Genomic DNA, 13,097 nt, shown 5'->3' with positions numbered 1-13,097 from the left:
CGTCCCGTGATGCTTAGCGACAAGACAATAATTACATTTTTTTTTCTTATTTATTACACATTTTATCCAGCTTTAAAAAAAAACACTATGTGGTTTTCATCTTGACACGCACACACACACACACAAAATAAAAAAAAAAAACAATAATAATAATACAAATAATCTCTCTGTTGTGGCCTGTAATACATTTGCAAAAATAAACCAAATTCATACATGACATTACTGTGGTTTCTTTTTTTTAAAATGTATAGAAACTACACGTCCCGTGATGCTTAGCGACAGATCCGGATATACGTCATGACGTCGCTCGCTGGAACCTTCAGCTGTCAGACTTTGGCCACCCTAAAAGTGCAGGTTTTGTTAGCAAACTAACTCGAAGTGTACGAGCCGCGCAGACTTCATTTAAAGTTGTGCATCCGTCCTGCTGATCGATCATTGAACGCGCGAGCTGGCGATTGAAAGCACGAGGATTGCACGAGGACGAAACGTTTAGTTTTAATCGCTGCTTTTTTTTTTTTTTTTTTTTTTTTTTCACAACTTTTTTTTTTTTTTTTTTTTTTTTTTTTTTGCACAAGCCAGCGATCCTGAGCGGGTGTAGAGGCTAGATGCAGGGAGGGAGGGAGGGAGTAAAAAAAGGCAAAAGTCTTTGTGCTTCCCTTCCCCCTCATCAAAGCAAAGGGGAAATGTCTCTGTCTAAAGGAGGTAAGTGTGTTTTCTTTCTCTCTCTCCTCCTTTCTTCTTCTTTTTTTGAAACCACCGTGCATGTATTTAAAAAAAAAACGTCGAGGGTGCAGTTTGCGTGGAAGTAATGTAGCTAGCCGTGTTTCAGAAACGTAACCTTGCCAGGTGGAAAGCTTGTGCATGTATGAGAGGAGGAGGAGGAAAAAGAAAAGCTAGCCAGCATGTCTCTGCCCTGCTTTCTATCATTATCCGACATGCTGCTGTCTGAAGGCATTCATGTAACACGCGCAGGTAGTGTGTGTGCACCACGATAGTTTTTTATTTATTTATTTATTTATTTATTATTTTAGCTGAACGAGCATCGCTTTTTAACTTCCCGTGTTGTGGTTAGCTAACACCATTTTTTTTGTCGTGACAATAAAGGACTTGTGCCAAGCTGTAATTATCACCAATTATCATATTTTATTTTTAATCTCGAAAGCACCGCGCTGGGGTTAGTTTGAACCTTTTATTTTTTCGGGTTCAAGTAAATCACTTTGACACCACAGGTGTTTGTATTTCTCGGCCTCCTCACTCACGACTGGTCGGTTGTGTTAGCACTAAATATATATAAACATATGTGCATATATATATCTACATGTTTAGCGTCACTTCTATGGAAATGCATTTTTTTATTCTCCCTCCTTTCATGGTGGAAATTCCTTTTTTATTTTTAAAACAGGCGGCCATGCCAAAGAAACCGGGGCGCTATCACACACTTGGCTTCCGCCAGTCAGTCAACGAGTGTGTGCTGTGTAATTGCTGAATAAAACACACACACACACACACACCTTGGAAAAATCAAGGTCCTTCCTTTGCGTCACACACACACACACACACACACACACATGCAATGCACGCACGCATGGTGATGGTGATGATGTCAATTTACATTTCAAGTTCACCGCTTGTGCTTGTGTTACACAATCATACTAGCGTTACCATGGTCGGGGAGTACACACTGTTTTGAGAGTGCTGTGTAGATTGGCTCAGGCAATCACAGCCTTTGGCCTACCATGGCATGTTTTGACTTGCAAGCACCAATACCTAGTGCAGCCCTCTCTCTTTTGTTGACAGTTCACTGGCTGCAAGCAGATACTCTATAGCTGCTACACAGGTTTCTGTGCTGTAATTATTGTGTGGGCCAGAGAGGAGCCCTTTTGTGAAAGTCTCTTTTCTTTGTCTTTTCTGGACACTACAAGGAGTTGTGCCTTTTTTTTTTTTTTGGTAGTCATGGGTGGAGTGTCCCTAAGTGCATTGCAAGCGCTGTTCGTTCATGTGTATTGCTGAGGCATGTTTGGAGATTGGGTTCTCCCTAACAGCGCTGATAGGGTGGTGTGGAAGATTATCTGCGCATGACTCATCTTTTTTTTTTCCTTTTTTCTCTATATGGAGCCGCTCTGAGGCTCGGAGCTTTCCTGATGGTGACTCGCACACACTGCTATTGACACTTTGATCCAATTGCACGATCCAGAAATTCTTGTCCACATTACGTGTATGTATTACTTCACTCTGGATAGTTTCCACTGAACGTCTTTTGGTTTTCGAAGAATTTGTTGCGTTTCCTGTCAAGAGTGCACCGATCCACTGCTACTGTTTTGTAGTAGCTGATACAGACCCCTAATAACTCTTAACACAGCAGCTGCAAATATATCGAGAGACTGCTCCGTGCTCACACGAATGCAACTGGTGCCATTTCACTTCAGTCATTCATATAAATGTTTGATTGAATTACAAGTAAACACTGGCGTTGCTACTCTGCAACACCCACTCCCTTGAATATTACTTTCTGAGAAAATAGTATCTGTGTGTTTTTTGTTGTTCCCTGTGCTGCCTTGATATACTTTGACTGCAGCTGAGGCTGATGTCATAGCACTATTGTGTCCTATCGAGCTCAGTTTGAGGGCCAGGCAGGTCTTGCAGCGAGAACATTGCTGTGAAGCTGGCCTCAGTTGGCCCTAAACGGGGGGGACAGCTAGCAGCAAGCGTGCCAAGTGAAGTGACATCATATTTCCCAAAGGGTCCCTGACAGTTGTTGTGTTTTTAGGCGGATGTGTCCAGCGTTGCTGGCTGTGAGTTACATCCCCACCTCACAGTTATGACTACAGGGTCACCGCACGGCTACATTAGAGGGGGCTAGTGTTTCAGATCCATTGATAACTTACTGTAAAATTAAAAAATATAACGTACAGCGTTATAAGCCGCGTGTGTATAGCATATTTTCGGTAGGGCAGCTTTGGCATGTCCGTTGTTTTTGCACTGCACCGCCGTGTTTGCGTGCTACCCTAATTTTCTTGCATGGACAAAAAGGCCTTTTTAGTCTCATTTGTCAGGTCATCGCAAGGCTTTGAGTGCTCATACTTTTATCCCACGCAGAGGAAATGCACTGTCTATTTTTGACTGAGCATGTGTGAGTAAATCACACTTCAATCTCTCCCTACCACATGAGACTGCCGTAGTCTGTCCAGACACTGTGGGACTATTTTAGGGCTGCAGCACAAAATGGACCTGTCAGACGTTTCAGTGGTAGCGCCATAGAATCTAAAATGTTAGTTAAAAAAACTCACTTCCCTTCCAGCTTGATCAAGCAAGGGGGGGGGGGGGGGGTTTCCCAATCATACTTCCTCTATGCTGCAGTGCTGTGACTCATTTAATGGCAAACACAACCCTGCAGTAATAATGACAGTTAAAATCACACATATAAACCAACCCATTGCTGACTTTTCCTTGCTTTCTAAAGGAGCTGTTGCATTCGTTCCACAGTGAAGGTGACTTGTTTGCACATTAAGCCAGTTTCTCCGAGCTGGGGCAGAATAATTACACAGCCTGGTCTGTGTGTGTGTGTGTGTGCAGCAGGACAAGAACAGGAAATAACCAGCCAGGTCTAAACTGTTTCTCATCAGATCCCATTTGGGGGGGGCGGTGTTACTGTGGCCAAGTTGTAGCACACATACACAGCTAAAGGTCAAGAAAAGTGCTCTGTTTTTCCTGTCGACCTTGCAACAAGAGTGAACACGCTGAACATGAGTGTCCATGTCAAGAGAAGTCTGGTTGTTTTTCCTGTGTTGTTGCTCGTAGGCCCGGTAGCTGTGTCATTCTGGCATGGACTCTCAGCCTCTTGTGGGAAGTCCCAGAGGCTGCTGGTAAACGCTGTTTATGAATGGACTGCTGTCAGTGATTTAACACAGAAAGGTCCCAGAGCTGCACAGTCTCCAGCACCAGTACTCCAGATATAGAAAGGACGTGTAAAAGATCTTTTGAACTTGGAACAGGAAAATAAAACCCTCATTCATGATTAATTTGATAGCAGTGATTGTAAGAGAAGAAAAATCATGACGGGAAGCAAAGCTTGATTCCTTTGAATCCTCCTCCCTCCCCACTCCGTTTGAGTCATCATACCAATGTCGATTAGTCATTTAGTCCACCTTCTCTCTGTTGCAGGGCCTCAGCTTTGACTACACCAAATCTCCAGTTAGATAACAGATCATTTGCTATAGTTTGTGTCAGAGGCAACTACAGATTGAAAACACTCCTTACTACCAAAATAGAAATCGCCTATTGATAGGCTGATGTAGAAAAAACAAGCAAAGTCCATTCAGGTCACACTTAATGATCTGAATTAGAACTGAAGCGGCAGACCTCTGCCTCAAAGTAATGTGGTAACCGGGCTCAGAAGAGTCTGAAGACACAGTCCATTAGCTTTAGTCTTTCCCCCAAATCACTGCTAATCATACTAGCTTGTGGTTGCTGCTAAATACAGCTGTATTGATCAGTTTGTGGAGCTGAGGCGGTAACAGTTGTCTGATTTCTTGTCTCTTAGGGAAGAAGAGGAACCCTGGGCTGAAGCTGGCCAAAGAAGTGTTTGCACAGCCCACACCAGCAGCAGCAGCGTAAGAGTCCTTATTTTATTTTTAATTTTTTTTATAATATTGTACTGACACTGCAAGAGGGTCCTCAAATGAGAGCCAGAATCCTAACCTGGCTGGTTGATAGCAGATATATCTGTATCTGCGTACATGTCAGCCAGTAAGTTACGATGTATTTGAGGCATTTTAGAAACTGCATTTTTCTTACATAGTTTGAGAACAGAGGGTATACTTTTTAAACTCTAATATATACCGTTCAGTAGAAGAAACTCCCAAATCGACTTAAACATCTACCTCGAAATTCCAGTCAGGCTACATGTGAGAACTGTGTTGGCTTTCCACGTAAGCAACATTTTTAGAATATATATTTTTGGGCCAGTGCGCACAGTCTCTGCACCACTGCCTGCTGCAGTTGTTAATAACAAGCATCAGACTTTCACAGGTTCATAGAGAGAGTGAGTCCTTGGATCAATCACTTGATTTAATTATTTTTTTTAACCTGTGTTGCTCTCTCCATGCAGGGCCCCTCGAGATCTTGACTCGAAAGCTTGCGTCACAATTGGAGATCAGGTAAAGTTGTCTCTGTGCTCATCTGAAACATGCCTATTATTTGTTTTTTGTTTTTTCTGAGCTGAATAAATGCATGAATTTAACATCTACCTCCTCCTGCCCAGAACTTTGTGGTGAAGGCTGATGATTTGGAGCAGATTGCAGAACTGGGGAGGGGAGCGTATGGGGTGGTGGACAAGATGAGACATGTGCCCAGTGGTGTTATCATGGCTGTCAAGGTAAGCTGGGAGGCTGCTGCTGCTCAAGTTACCTGATTTGGCATCCCTGTAAATGAGCAGTGCTTTTAAAATAGTACCATGACACATAGATGTATTTTACATATGAGCTCAACTTGTAAACATTTGGAGGAGATCTATTGGATCTATGTCATGTTACATTGAGGGTTATAAGACACTGGACACCAATTTGATTTAAGCTATATCTGCCCCGCTGATGACACTGGCAGCCCAATCTGTGATGTTTGTGTCCTCAGAGGATTCGTGCAACAGTCAACACTCTGGAGCAGAAGAGGCTCCTGATGGACCTGGACATTTCTATGAGGACAGTGGACTGCTTCTTCACCGTGACCTTCTATGGCGCCCTCTTCAGAGAGGTGAATAAACGATGCTATTTATGACGCGCGTGAACTCCTGCCTGTGTTATGTCGAGTGTGTGATCATCTTGTTTCTTATTTTATCTTTTTTTTTTTCAGGGTGATGTTTGGATCTGTATGGAGCTGATGGACACGTCTCTGGATAAGTTCTATAAGAAGGTTATTGAAAAAGGCAAAACCATCCCAGAGGACATCTTGGGCAAGATCGCAGTAGCAGTACGTCCTGTCGTTTATTTTACACTGTGCTAAGTGTTGCTATGTGGACTGATGTCATTGATTGAGAGCAGTGTAAAGATGAACCAAGTGGATAAATAGAGTAAAGGGTCTTACTCTCTTATAAAAAGGTCTACAACTCTACATCCCTAATGTCAGGCTCTTATAAGAATTCGAGACGATCTGTGATTTAAAAACAATCCTTTAGTGAACATGCAATGATGACGGATTATTGCCTGTAAGGATAACATTGCACCAGGGGAGTGTCAGTGTGAAGAGGAGGAAAGAGGAGGTTTCAGGCTCAGGGAGCATAGCCGGTGTCATGCCAGAACTGGAGCTGGGCAAGCGGGCAATATAACTAGGCTCTGCAGTTTCTATGGACATAATGCCAGAGGCAAAAAGGCAGATGGGAATGTTGACAAAAGAAGCAAAGAAGAGAAAATAAGAGTGACCAAGCAAGAGTTTGCCAAACGAGAGTAAATCTAGGATTGACTTTGAGTTGTTGCTGAGAATTTTGTGAAATAAAAGTCAGAAAAACAGACGCTGAGCTAGGCTTCTTGCTTTTGGACTAGTAAGGAATATTCACTGGCTGCTATGTCTTGTGTGTTGTTGCACTTGACTGATGTTTGGCTGATGGCAAAGTGATTGACTCGCTAGTTTTCAATCATAAGTAATATAATCAAAACAAACACATATGTACAGCTGTCCGTCTTGAAACAGAGGTGTTGGACTCTGAAACTGGGGGCACAAAATCGCAAAAATACCATCTGCCATGGTGTATTGGTTTAAGGTTTAAAGCCATGCATCATTAAGAGCATGGCTGCTTTGATTAACAAGAGGTTGCCATTACAGGTGCCCTTTAGTCACTCAGGCACAAAAACAATAGCGGGGCAACATAGGTTCCGCGTGAAAATACAGAAGTTACCCTTTAATGTGCTGAAATAATTTCTCTGAGAGCAACAGCCTGCCAGAGTTAACATGCCGGTAAGGTTGCCAGGCAACCAGTAATGTAACCAGAAAAGCTATGGATGAAGGGCAGATGGATAAACTATTGTTCCCCAAGAAGAAAATGCTAAAACCAAGCATCTTTATATTTCTGTTTGGTGATTAAACACATTGGGCAAACATTAAGCATATTCTATAACAAATTATCAGTTTTTTTAATAAACATTTTCTAACTCTTGTTTTGTTAATGCACATGTAAAACACTTGGATATCGTCTGTGAGAATATTTCTGGAAGAATCCAACATGTTTCTTTGTTTTCTGTTCACTCCACAGATTGTCAAGGCATTAGAGCATCTGCACAGTAAACTGTCGGTGATACACAGAGGTAATCCCAGGATCACAGTTTGAAGTTTCCTGTTGGTGTGTCTCATTGTTGGTTTTGCTATATTCTCTCTCTGTTATCATGTCCCTCTCCAGATGTGAAGCCCTCTAATGTTCTGATCAACACCGAGGGCCAAGTGAAAATGTGCGACTTTGGCATCAGTGGCCACCTGGTGGACTCTGTGGCCAAAACAATGGATGCAGGCTGCAAGCCCTACATGGCTGTAAGTGATACCAGATCAGGGTCTTTGAGCGCCCCCCCTCAATAGTTGGAGTAAAACCAATAATCCACAGATCAGGAGCTCCACAACAATTTTGAAGTCTAAACCCCAGACTAATCAGGCTGCTACTGTCTTGAATATAGGCTCACAAAATCAGTGCATACTTATTCTTATATTTATAATGCCTTTTTAAATTTTTATAGGTTTGATTTATATTTTATTTATATTTAAAGTTAAAAACATTTTTGTATTTAATCTATTGCTAATGATTTCCATTTCAGCCCGAGCGGATTAACCCTGACCTCAACCAGAAAGGCTACAGTGTCAAGTCAGACATATGGAGTCTCGGTATCACGATGGTGAGTAGGGCTGGATATCAAAAACTACTAATAAGCTACTACGAGCTTAGTGGTAGTAGCGGCAAACACTAAAATATACGTTAGCTTGGTCTTGGACATGTAATCATGTTCTTCTATTTGATTATAACAACAGTTACAAAATAAACTCTACATAACAAATCAACTTTACATATAAAAAACTGTTTAACAGCTATGTATTCAAAGTATACTTTCTGTTAAGGTCATGGCTTTTTGTTAGTTTTGATACCTGTGCTATGTTGACGCCAGATCATTGGTATGTTTTACAGATTTGACAGATTACAAATGATTACTGACATATATATTTTTTATTTTACTTTTTTCTGTCTCTTTATTTCTATTTGCTCTCATATGAAGAAAAAAATCTGACACCTTTGCAAATGCAAATATGCCGTCATGTAACGCAGCCCGAACACGTGTGATTCTTGTTAAATCAGCCTTCCTCTGTCTCCCAGATCGAGCTGGCCATTTTGAAATTCCCCTACGACTCGTGGGGCACCCCGTTCCAGCAGCTCAAACAGGTGGTGGACGAGCCGTCTCCACAGTTGCCCGCCGACCGTTTCTCCCCAAAGTTTGTAGACTTCATCTCCCAGTGGTGAGTCTTGCACTAGATAATCAGAATGTGTACACCTAATTCAAGGCTATGCTCCTCGCTCACCTTGCTGTGAACCCCAGCAGGGGTCAGTGTTCGCTCTGTATTTACTAAGAGTACAGTATCTGTGGCGTTAGGTGATGTGTGTGTCACATGACTATTTTTAGATCTGTTTTATGTGAAGTTATAATAGTGTTTTTGTTTGCTGTTTTTCTCACTTTTGCGCTCATCTCTTTTAATTTTACAGCTTAAGAAAGAAGCCAAACGAGAGACCAGCTTATACAGAATTAATGGTTGGTACATTTTTTTTTTTTTCCCCTCTTACCCAAAAAAGCACCAACAAATATTATGCATTGATTCTGCTACTTTGTCCACTATCAACAACCCTGCTGTTAAGTCCGGCGTGCTCTGGTTCTTGCATTTGTCCACAAGAGGCCAGACTTACCCAATTTACCCACCAATACCATGACGTGTTTGTTTCATAAGTAAATAAGCAGTAGTCATTGTTTAAATAATTTTTTGTCATTCAAGAACACATTTCTAATTATGTTTTTTTTTTCTTTCCCTTGTTTTTAATGCAGCAACATCCGTTCCTCACGCTGCATGACTCCAAAGAGACAGACGTGGCCAGTTTTGTCAAGGTCATCCTGGATGACTGATGGGCTCCCTCTGGGCTCCACCCCGTCATGGTAGGCGGGGGACCTCTCAGCAAAATGAACCAATGGCCTACCTTTTTTTTTAAAACTCACTGGAATGAAAGACTCTCATGCACCCACACACAACAGCGGGGGAGGGGGTGACCCAAAGACTGACAAGCAGCCCAGCAGCACTGGAGTGGGAGAGTGGTGGTAATATGAACTTGTACGGTCAAAAACCCAACTGGAGAGGTTTAATTCACTCCTCCAAGCTTCCTGTGTGTGCAATTATTCAACATGACAAATATGAACTGAACCAGATTCATTTTTGTTTTGTTTGTTTGTTTTTTTGTCTGGTTCTTTTGTTTTTTTGTTTTTGCCCCACTGCCCCTTTAATCTCTCTCTTCAGAATGGACAGAGCCAGCCATTATTTCTCTGTGACACATATTGTATGAATACTTTGAATTTCATCTGCAAAACCAACAGTTAATGTGTATGTTGTTTGTGTATTGAAAAGCTATATTTGCAAATGCGTTTGTATGTTTTTCTCATTATACAGAGTTTTGATACTGTATATCATCGACAAGTGTGAATTTTACCGGACTAGGGCCTTATTTGTCAGATCACATCAGGTGAACAGTTCGACCTGGTTCTGCCTTGAGCTGATTGGTCAGTGCGGGGAGCTGCAGTTGTCGCGGGGCCGGGCCGTGGGAGGCCCCAAATCCGAGACAAAATTTGTCAAGAAATGTCAAAGGTTACATTCTGGACGAGAGGAGTCATTCCTAGATGGATTCTTGGCGGCGAGTGAGGCAGGAATGTAAAGCGTCCAGTATCATCCGAACAGATATCGATCCAAGTAGAGGGCCTTCATGCAGTGACCCCTCCATTCTCTTCTTCTTCTTTTTCTCGGGTATTAATGAGTCAGCTTCGGTGCTGCCATTGTTACTACCTGGAAGTATTCAGGGGTTGCTTAATCAAGCTCACAGCTTTCTCTCTTTCTGTGTGCCATTTTTGCAAATCAGTGAATTACTGCATTAATTGTGTTTTTCTCTTGTTCTGCATTTTCGATTTTTATTTCAGCAGCATTTAAACTCCTCTCACTTGGTCTACGTTTCTCAATTCTGGAGTCAGTAACGTCTTTTCATATGAGGCACTTATGTTTATTTTTTTTTTTCTCCCCAGAGTCCTTGTTATGCATTACACAGACAGTATGTTAGGGAAATAATTTATGTGTTGAAGATGTAAATACTATCTCCTTTTTTAATGTAACATGGCACTGTCCTACCCTGGCAATGCTGATGAGTGGTAGAATGGTTGGTATTAGTTAGTTTTAATGCAGTGTGACACGCATACACAAACACTTGTACTCGCAGGGCCAGCTGACTATCGTACACCTATTTTGGACTGATGTGCTGTCAGGCTCCACCGCTCAGGTTTCTGTGCTCTCCTTCATGCCGAGACGGCCCCATTTATTTTTCCCTAGGTCGTACTCTCCTTGAGTGCTTGACCGAGAGCCTCTTTTTAGTCCGTGGTGGGCAGCCATTATCTTTTCTGTCTGACCATACTATGCAGAGCTCCTTTTGCCTTTGACAAACAGCAAGAGGCCCCTGCCATGTGGCAGTTTCCCCACTCCCAAGTGTTCAGACTGTGATGATGATGGTGTTGGTGATGATGGTGACAATAGTGACGATAGTGATGACTGCCATGCCTCTGCTCACGGCTGGCACTCATCGTCTCTCTGGTTTACACTGTAGTGCAACCTTTATCAAAAGTCAGTGAGTTAGGAGTATTTATGATTGTGAGTAATAAGGGAAAGCTAGCAACACCACAAAGAAGCTGCTGTTATTTTTTTGTTTTTTTTTTGTTCTTTTTTTTTTTTTTTTTAAGTCGGTCTTCTTTGGATGGCCATTCCCTTGGTGTGTAAAAGTGAGTTTTTACACTGATCACAACGAGAATGGAACACTTGCTCTACCTCTTACTCCTTCACTCTATTTGCCACCTTTTCATTGGGTGGGACTGACAAACTTGAACTATGGAAAGACAAAAAAATAAAGGCTTTATTGTTCAGTATGTCCGTTTTTAAAGCTTTCCTTCCATGATTGCTGCAGATTTAGGAATTTTCTTAGTGCACCCAACAGAAATATAAATGCAACACTTTTGTTTTTGCTAGTGTTCGTTGCCTTTGTTCGAGTACCAGGGTGTGCGAATCAGAGGCAGAGTTAAGCGGGTCATGATTCTACCCTCCTCGGGGGAAACAGCGGTATCTGTTGACCTATGTTCTAGGCCCTAGTTCAGTGCCTAATAAATGTCAAGATAAACTGCATGTTTTAGAGTGGCCTTTTTATTGTGACAAGTCCAAGGCACAACTGTGTCATAGTCCACACTACTACATGGTGGATGGATTGTCTTGGCAAAGGACAAGTGCTCACAAACACAGATATTTGAGTGAGAGAAACCTTTCAATGTGCATAGAAGCAGTCTTAGATCTGCTTCAACAAAAACAAAAGTGTTGGATTTATATTTATTCTTGTTCACGTGGCTAATTCAAAGATTACAACACTGCCCATGTTTAAAGGATAAAGCTGGCAAGATTATATATTCTTACTGCCATGAAAATAAAGCAAACAATGAGTCAATTATACTAACAAGCATTGCGTGTATAGATAAAGCATGGTGTGTCTCATTCGTCAGTTGTTAAGAACACATCACAGAGCCACAGCCTTTGGCTGACATATTCCTTCATTACCACGAACAAGGGGCCCAGCAGTTCATTCCAATTCATGCAACAGATGAGTAGGTGTTGAGGTATTTCAATGGATGATTGAGAACTTTGATCTGCTTTAGTGCTGGAGAAGTCAAAGGCCCCCATAAGTTGTTGAGATTCATCCTCAGAGGACCATGAATACCTTTTCCAGATGTCATGGCAATCCAACTTGTAGTTGGCAAAACATTTCGTTGACCCGGATGATGTCTCCTGACCTGGACCTGATTGACATTGCTGTGATTAGAAACACTGCACTAATCAGATGGTGTTAATGGCTCATTGGGTAGCACACGTCACCTTACATGCATTTAAAACCTGGTCAGGCATGGCTCGAAACAGGTATACTGGCTGCTGTTACATTGGTTTGGTTATTTAAAAACAAGTGTAGGGACTGATCTTAAGTAATTTGATCTTGAAATTTAAAACTTTGTCATGACTTATTTTTAAAATTCAATTAAGTGCATCTGCACTGGCAGTTAAATGCACTTGTTTCAAGCTAAAGAAAGTTTTATTTCTAAATTTCACTCATATTTTATCCTGTCCAACGTTAGCCCATGGTCCTCATGAAATGCAAAGCAAGCCACTTAATTCCTCTTTCCATGTCACTAACAGTTCCACTTAAGACTCTTATTCCTGCAACCGCACACTCTAATCAGGACGGGAGCTGACTGTGCCAGCTGATAAAAGCAAGCCAAGTCTTTGGGTTTCTAACAGCAGCAACAGTTTCCAGCTCACTCACTTTTCTCTCCCATGTGATACTGTAAAGAAGGTATAATGTAATGAAAGTGTGATTGAAGCAAGAGATGGAAATGGTACACCTGGCCTCAGCACATGAGCACTGTAACTCAACCACACTTCCTGGGTGGATACATAGCCTCTACCCTATAAGCCTGAACTCCATACAACTTGAACTATTACAATTAATTGGCTTTTTATATTGCAGTATGCCTCTTGCCAGTGATATTAAAGTATCTGTTTGTGTAAACATTCTTATATAAGCGCACCGAAATGAACGCACACTTCTTTGCAAGTCGTGATTCTTCAGAGCGTGTGATGAATAGAAAGACGAGTCTCGTTCTGAGTGCTTTTTTTACTGTGAATGTTAGAGGTTGACAAAAGCTCAGTTTGAGCAGACTACTCTGCGCCGAGTGTGTCCTGACAAAGACTGATGACTTCATGCAAGGATGAGAAAACTCAATGCTAGTAGACTGCAGGCAGTT

The 13,097-nt window shown here is 41.8% G+C and overlaps 1 protein-coding gene across 1 annotated transcript; it reads left to right on the top strand.

Moving 5' to 3' along the window:
- The first annotated feature begins 284 nt into the window (after nucleotides 1–284).
- On the top strand, nucleotides 285–11,183 carry LOC104925053 (dual specificity mitogen-activated protein kinase kinase 6). The gene is made up of 13 exons (XM_019261147.2): nucleotides 285–506; nucleotides 554–702; nucleotides 4,541–4,610; nucleotides 5,108–5,156; nucleotides 5,261–5,374; nucleotides 5,629–5,748; nucleotides 5,848–5,964; nucleotides 7,241–7,292; nucleotides 7,385–7,512; nucleotides 7,791–7,868; nucleotides 8,342–8,481; nucleotides 8,726–8,771; nucleotides 9,060–11,183. The coding sequence occupies exons 2-13, from the start codon at nucleotides 606–608 to the stop codon at nucleotides 9,135–9,137; spliced, it is 1,089 nt and encodes a 362-aa protein (XP_019116692.1). The 5' UTR covers nucleotides 285–506; nucleotides 554–605; the 3' UTR covers nucleotides 9,138–11,183.
- The last annotated feature ends 1,914 nt before the right edge of the window (nucleotides 11,184–13,097 follow it).

The sequence above is a fragment of the Larimichthys crocea genome, chromosome XII, assembly GCF_000972845.2.
Source record: "Larimichthys crocea isolate SSNF chromosome XII, L_crocea_2.0, whole genome shotgun sequence".
NCBI lineage: Eukaryota > Metazoa > Chordata > Actinopteri > Sciaenidae > Larimichthys > Larimichthys crocea.
The sequence above is the reverse complement of the archived record's forward strand: the minus strand, read 5'-3'. Positions and strand labels throughout refer to the sequence as shown.

Bases quoted from the DNA above. Each gene is read 5' to 3' on its own strand.
- LOC104925053 (XM_019261147.2), top strand. From the start codon at position 606: ATGCAGGGAGGGAGGGAGGGAGTAAAAAAAGGCAAAAGTCTTTGTGCT. The intron at 7,513-7,790 runs GTAAGTGATACC...TTTCCATTTCAG, and splicing joins GCTGCAAGCCCTACATGGCT to CCCGAGCGGATTAACCCTGA. The intron at 8,772-9,059 runs GTTGGTACATTT...TTTTTAATGCAG, and splicing joins CAGCTTATACAGAATTAATG to CAACATCCGTTCCTCACGCT.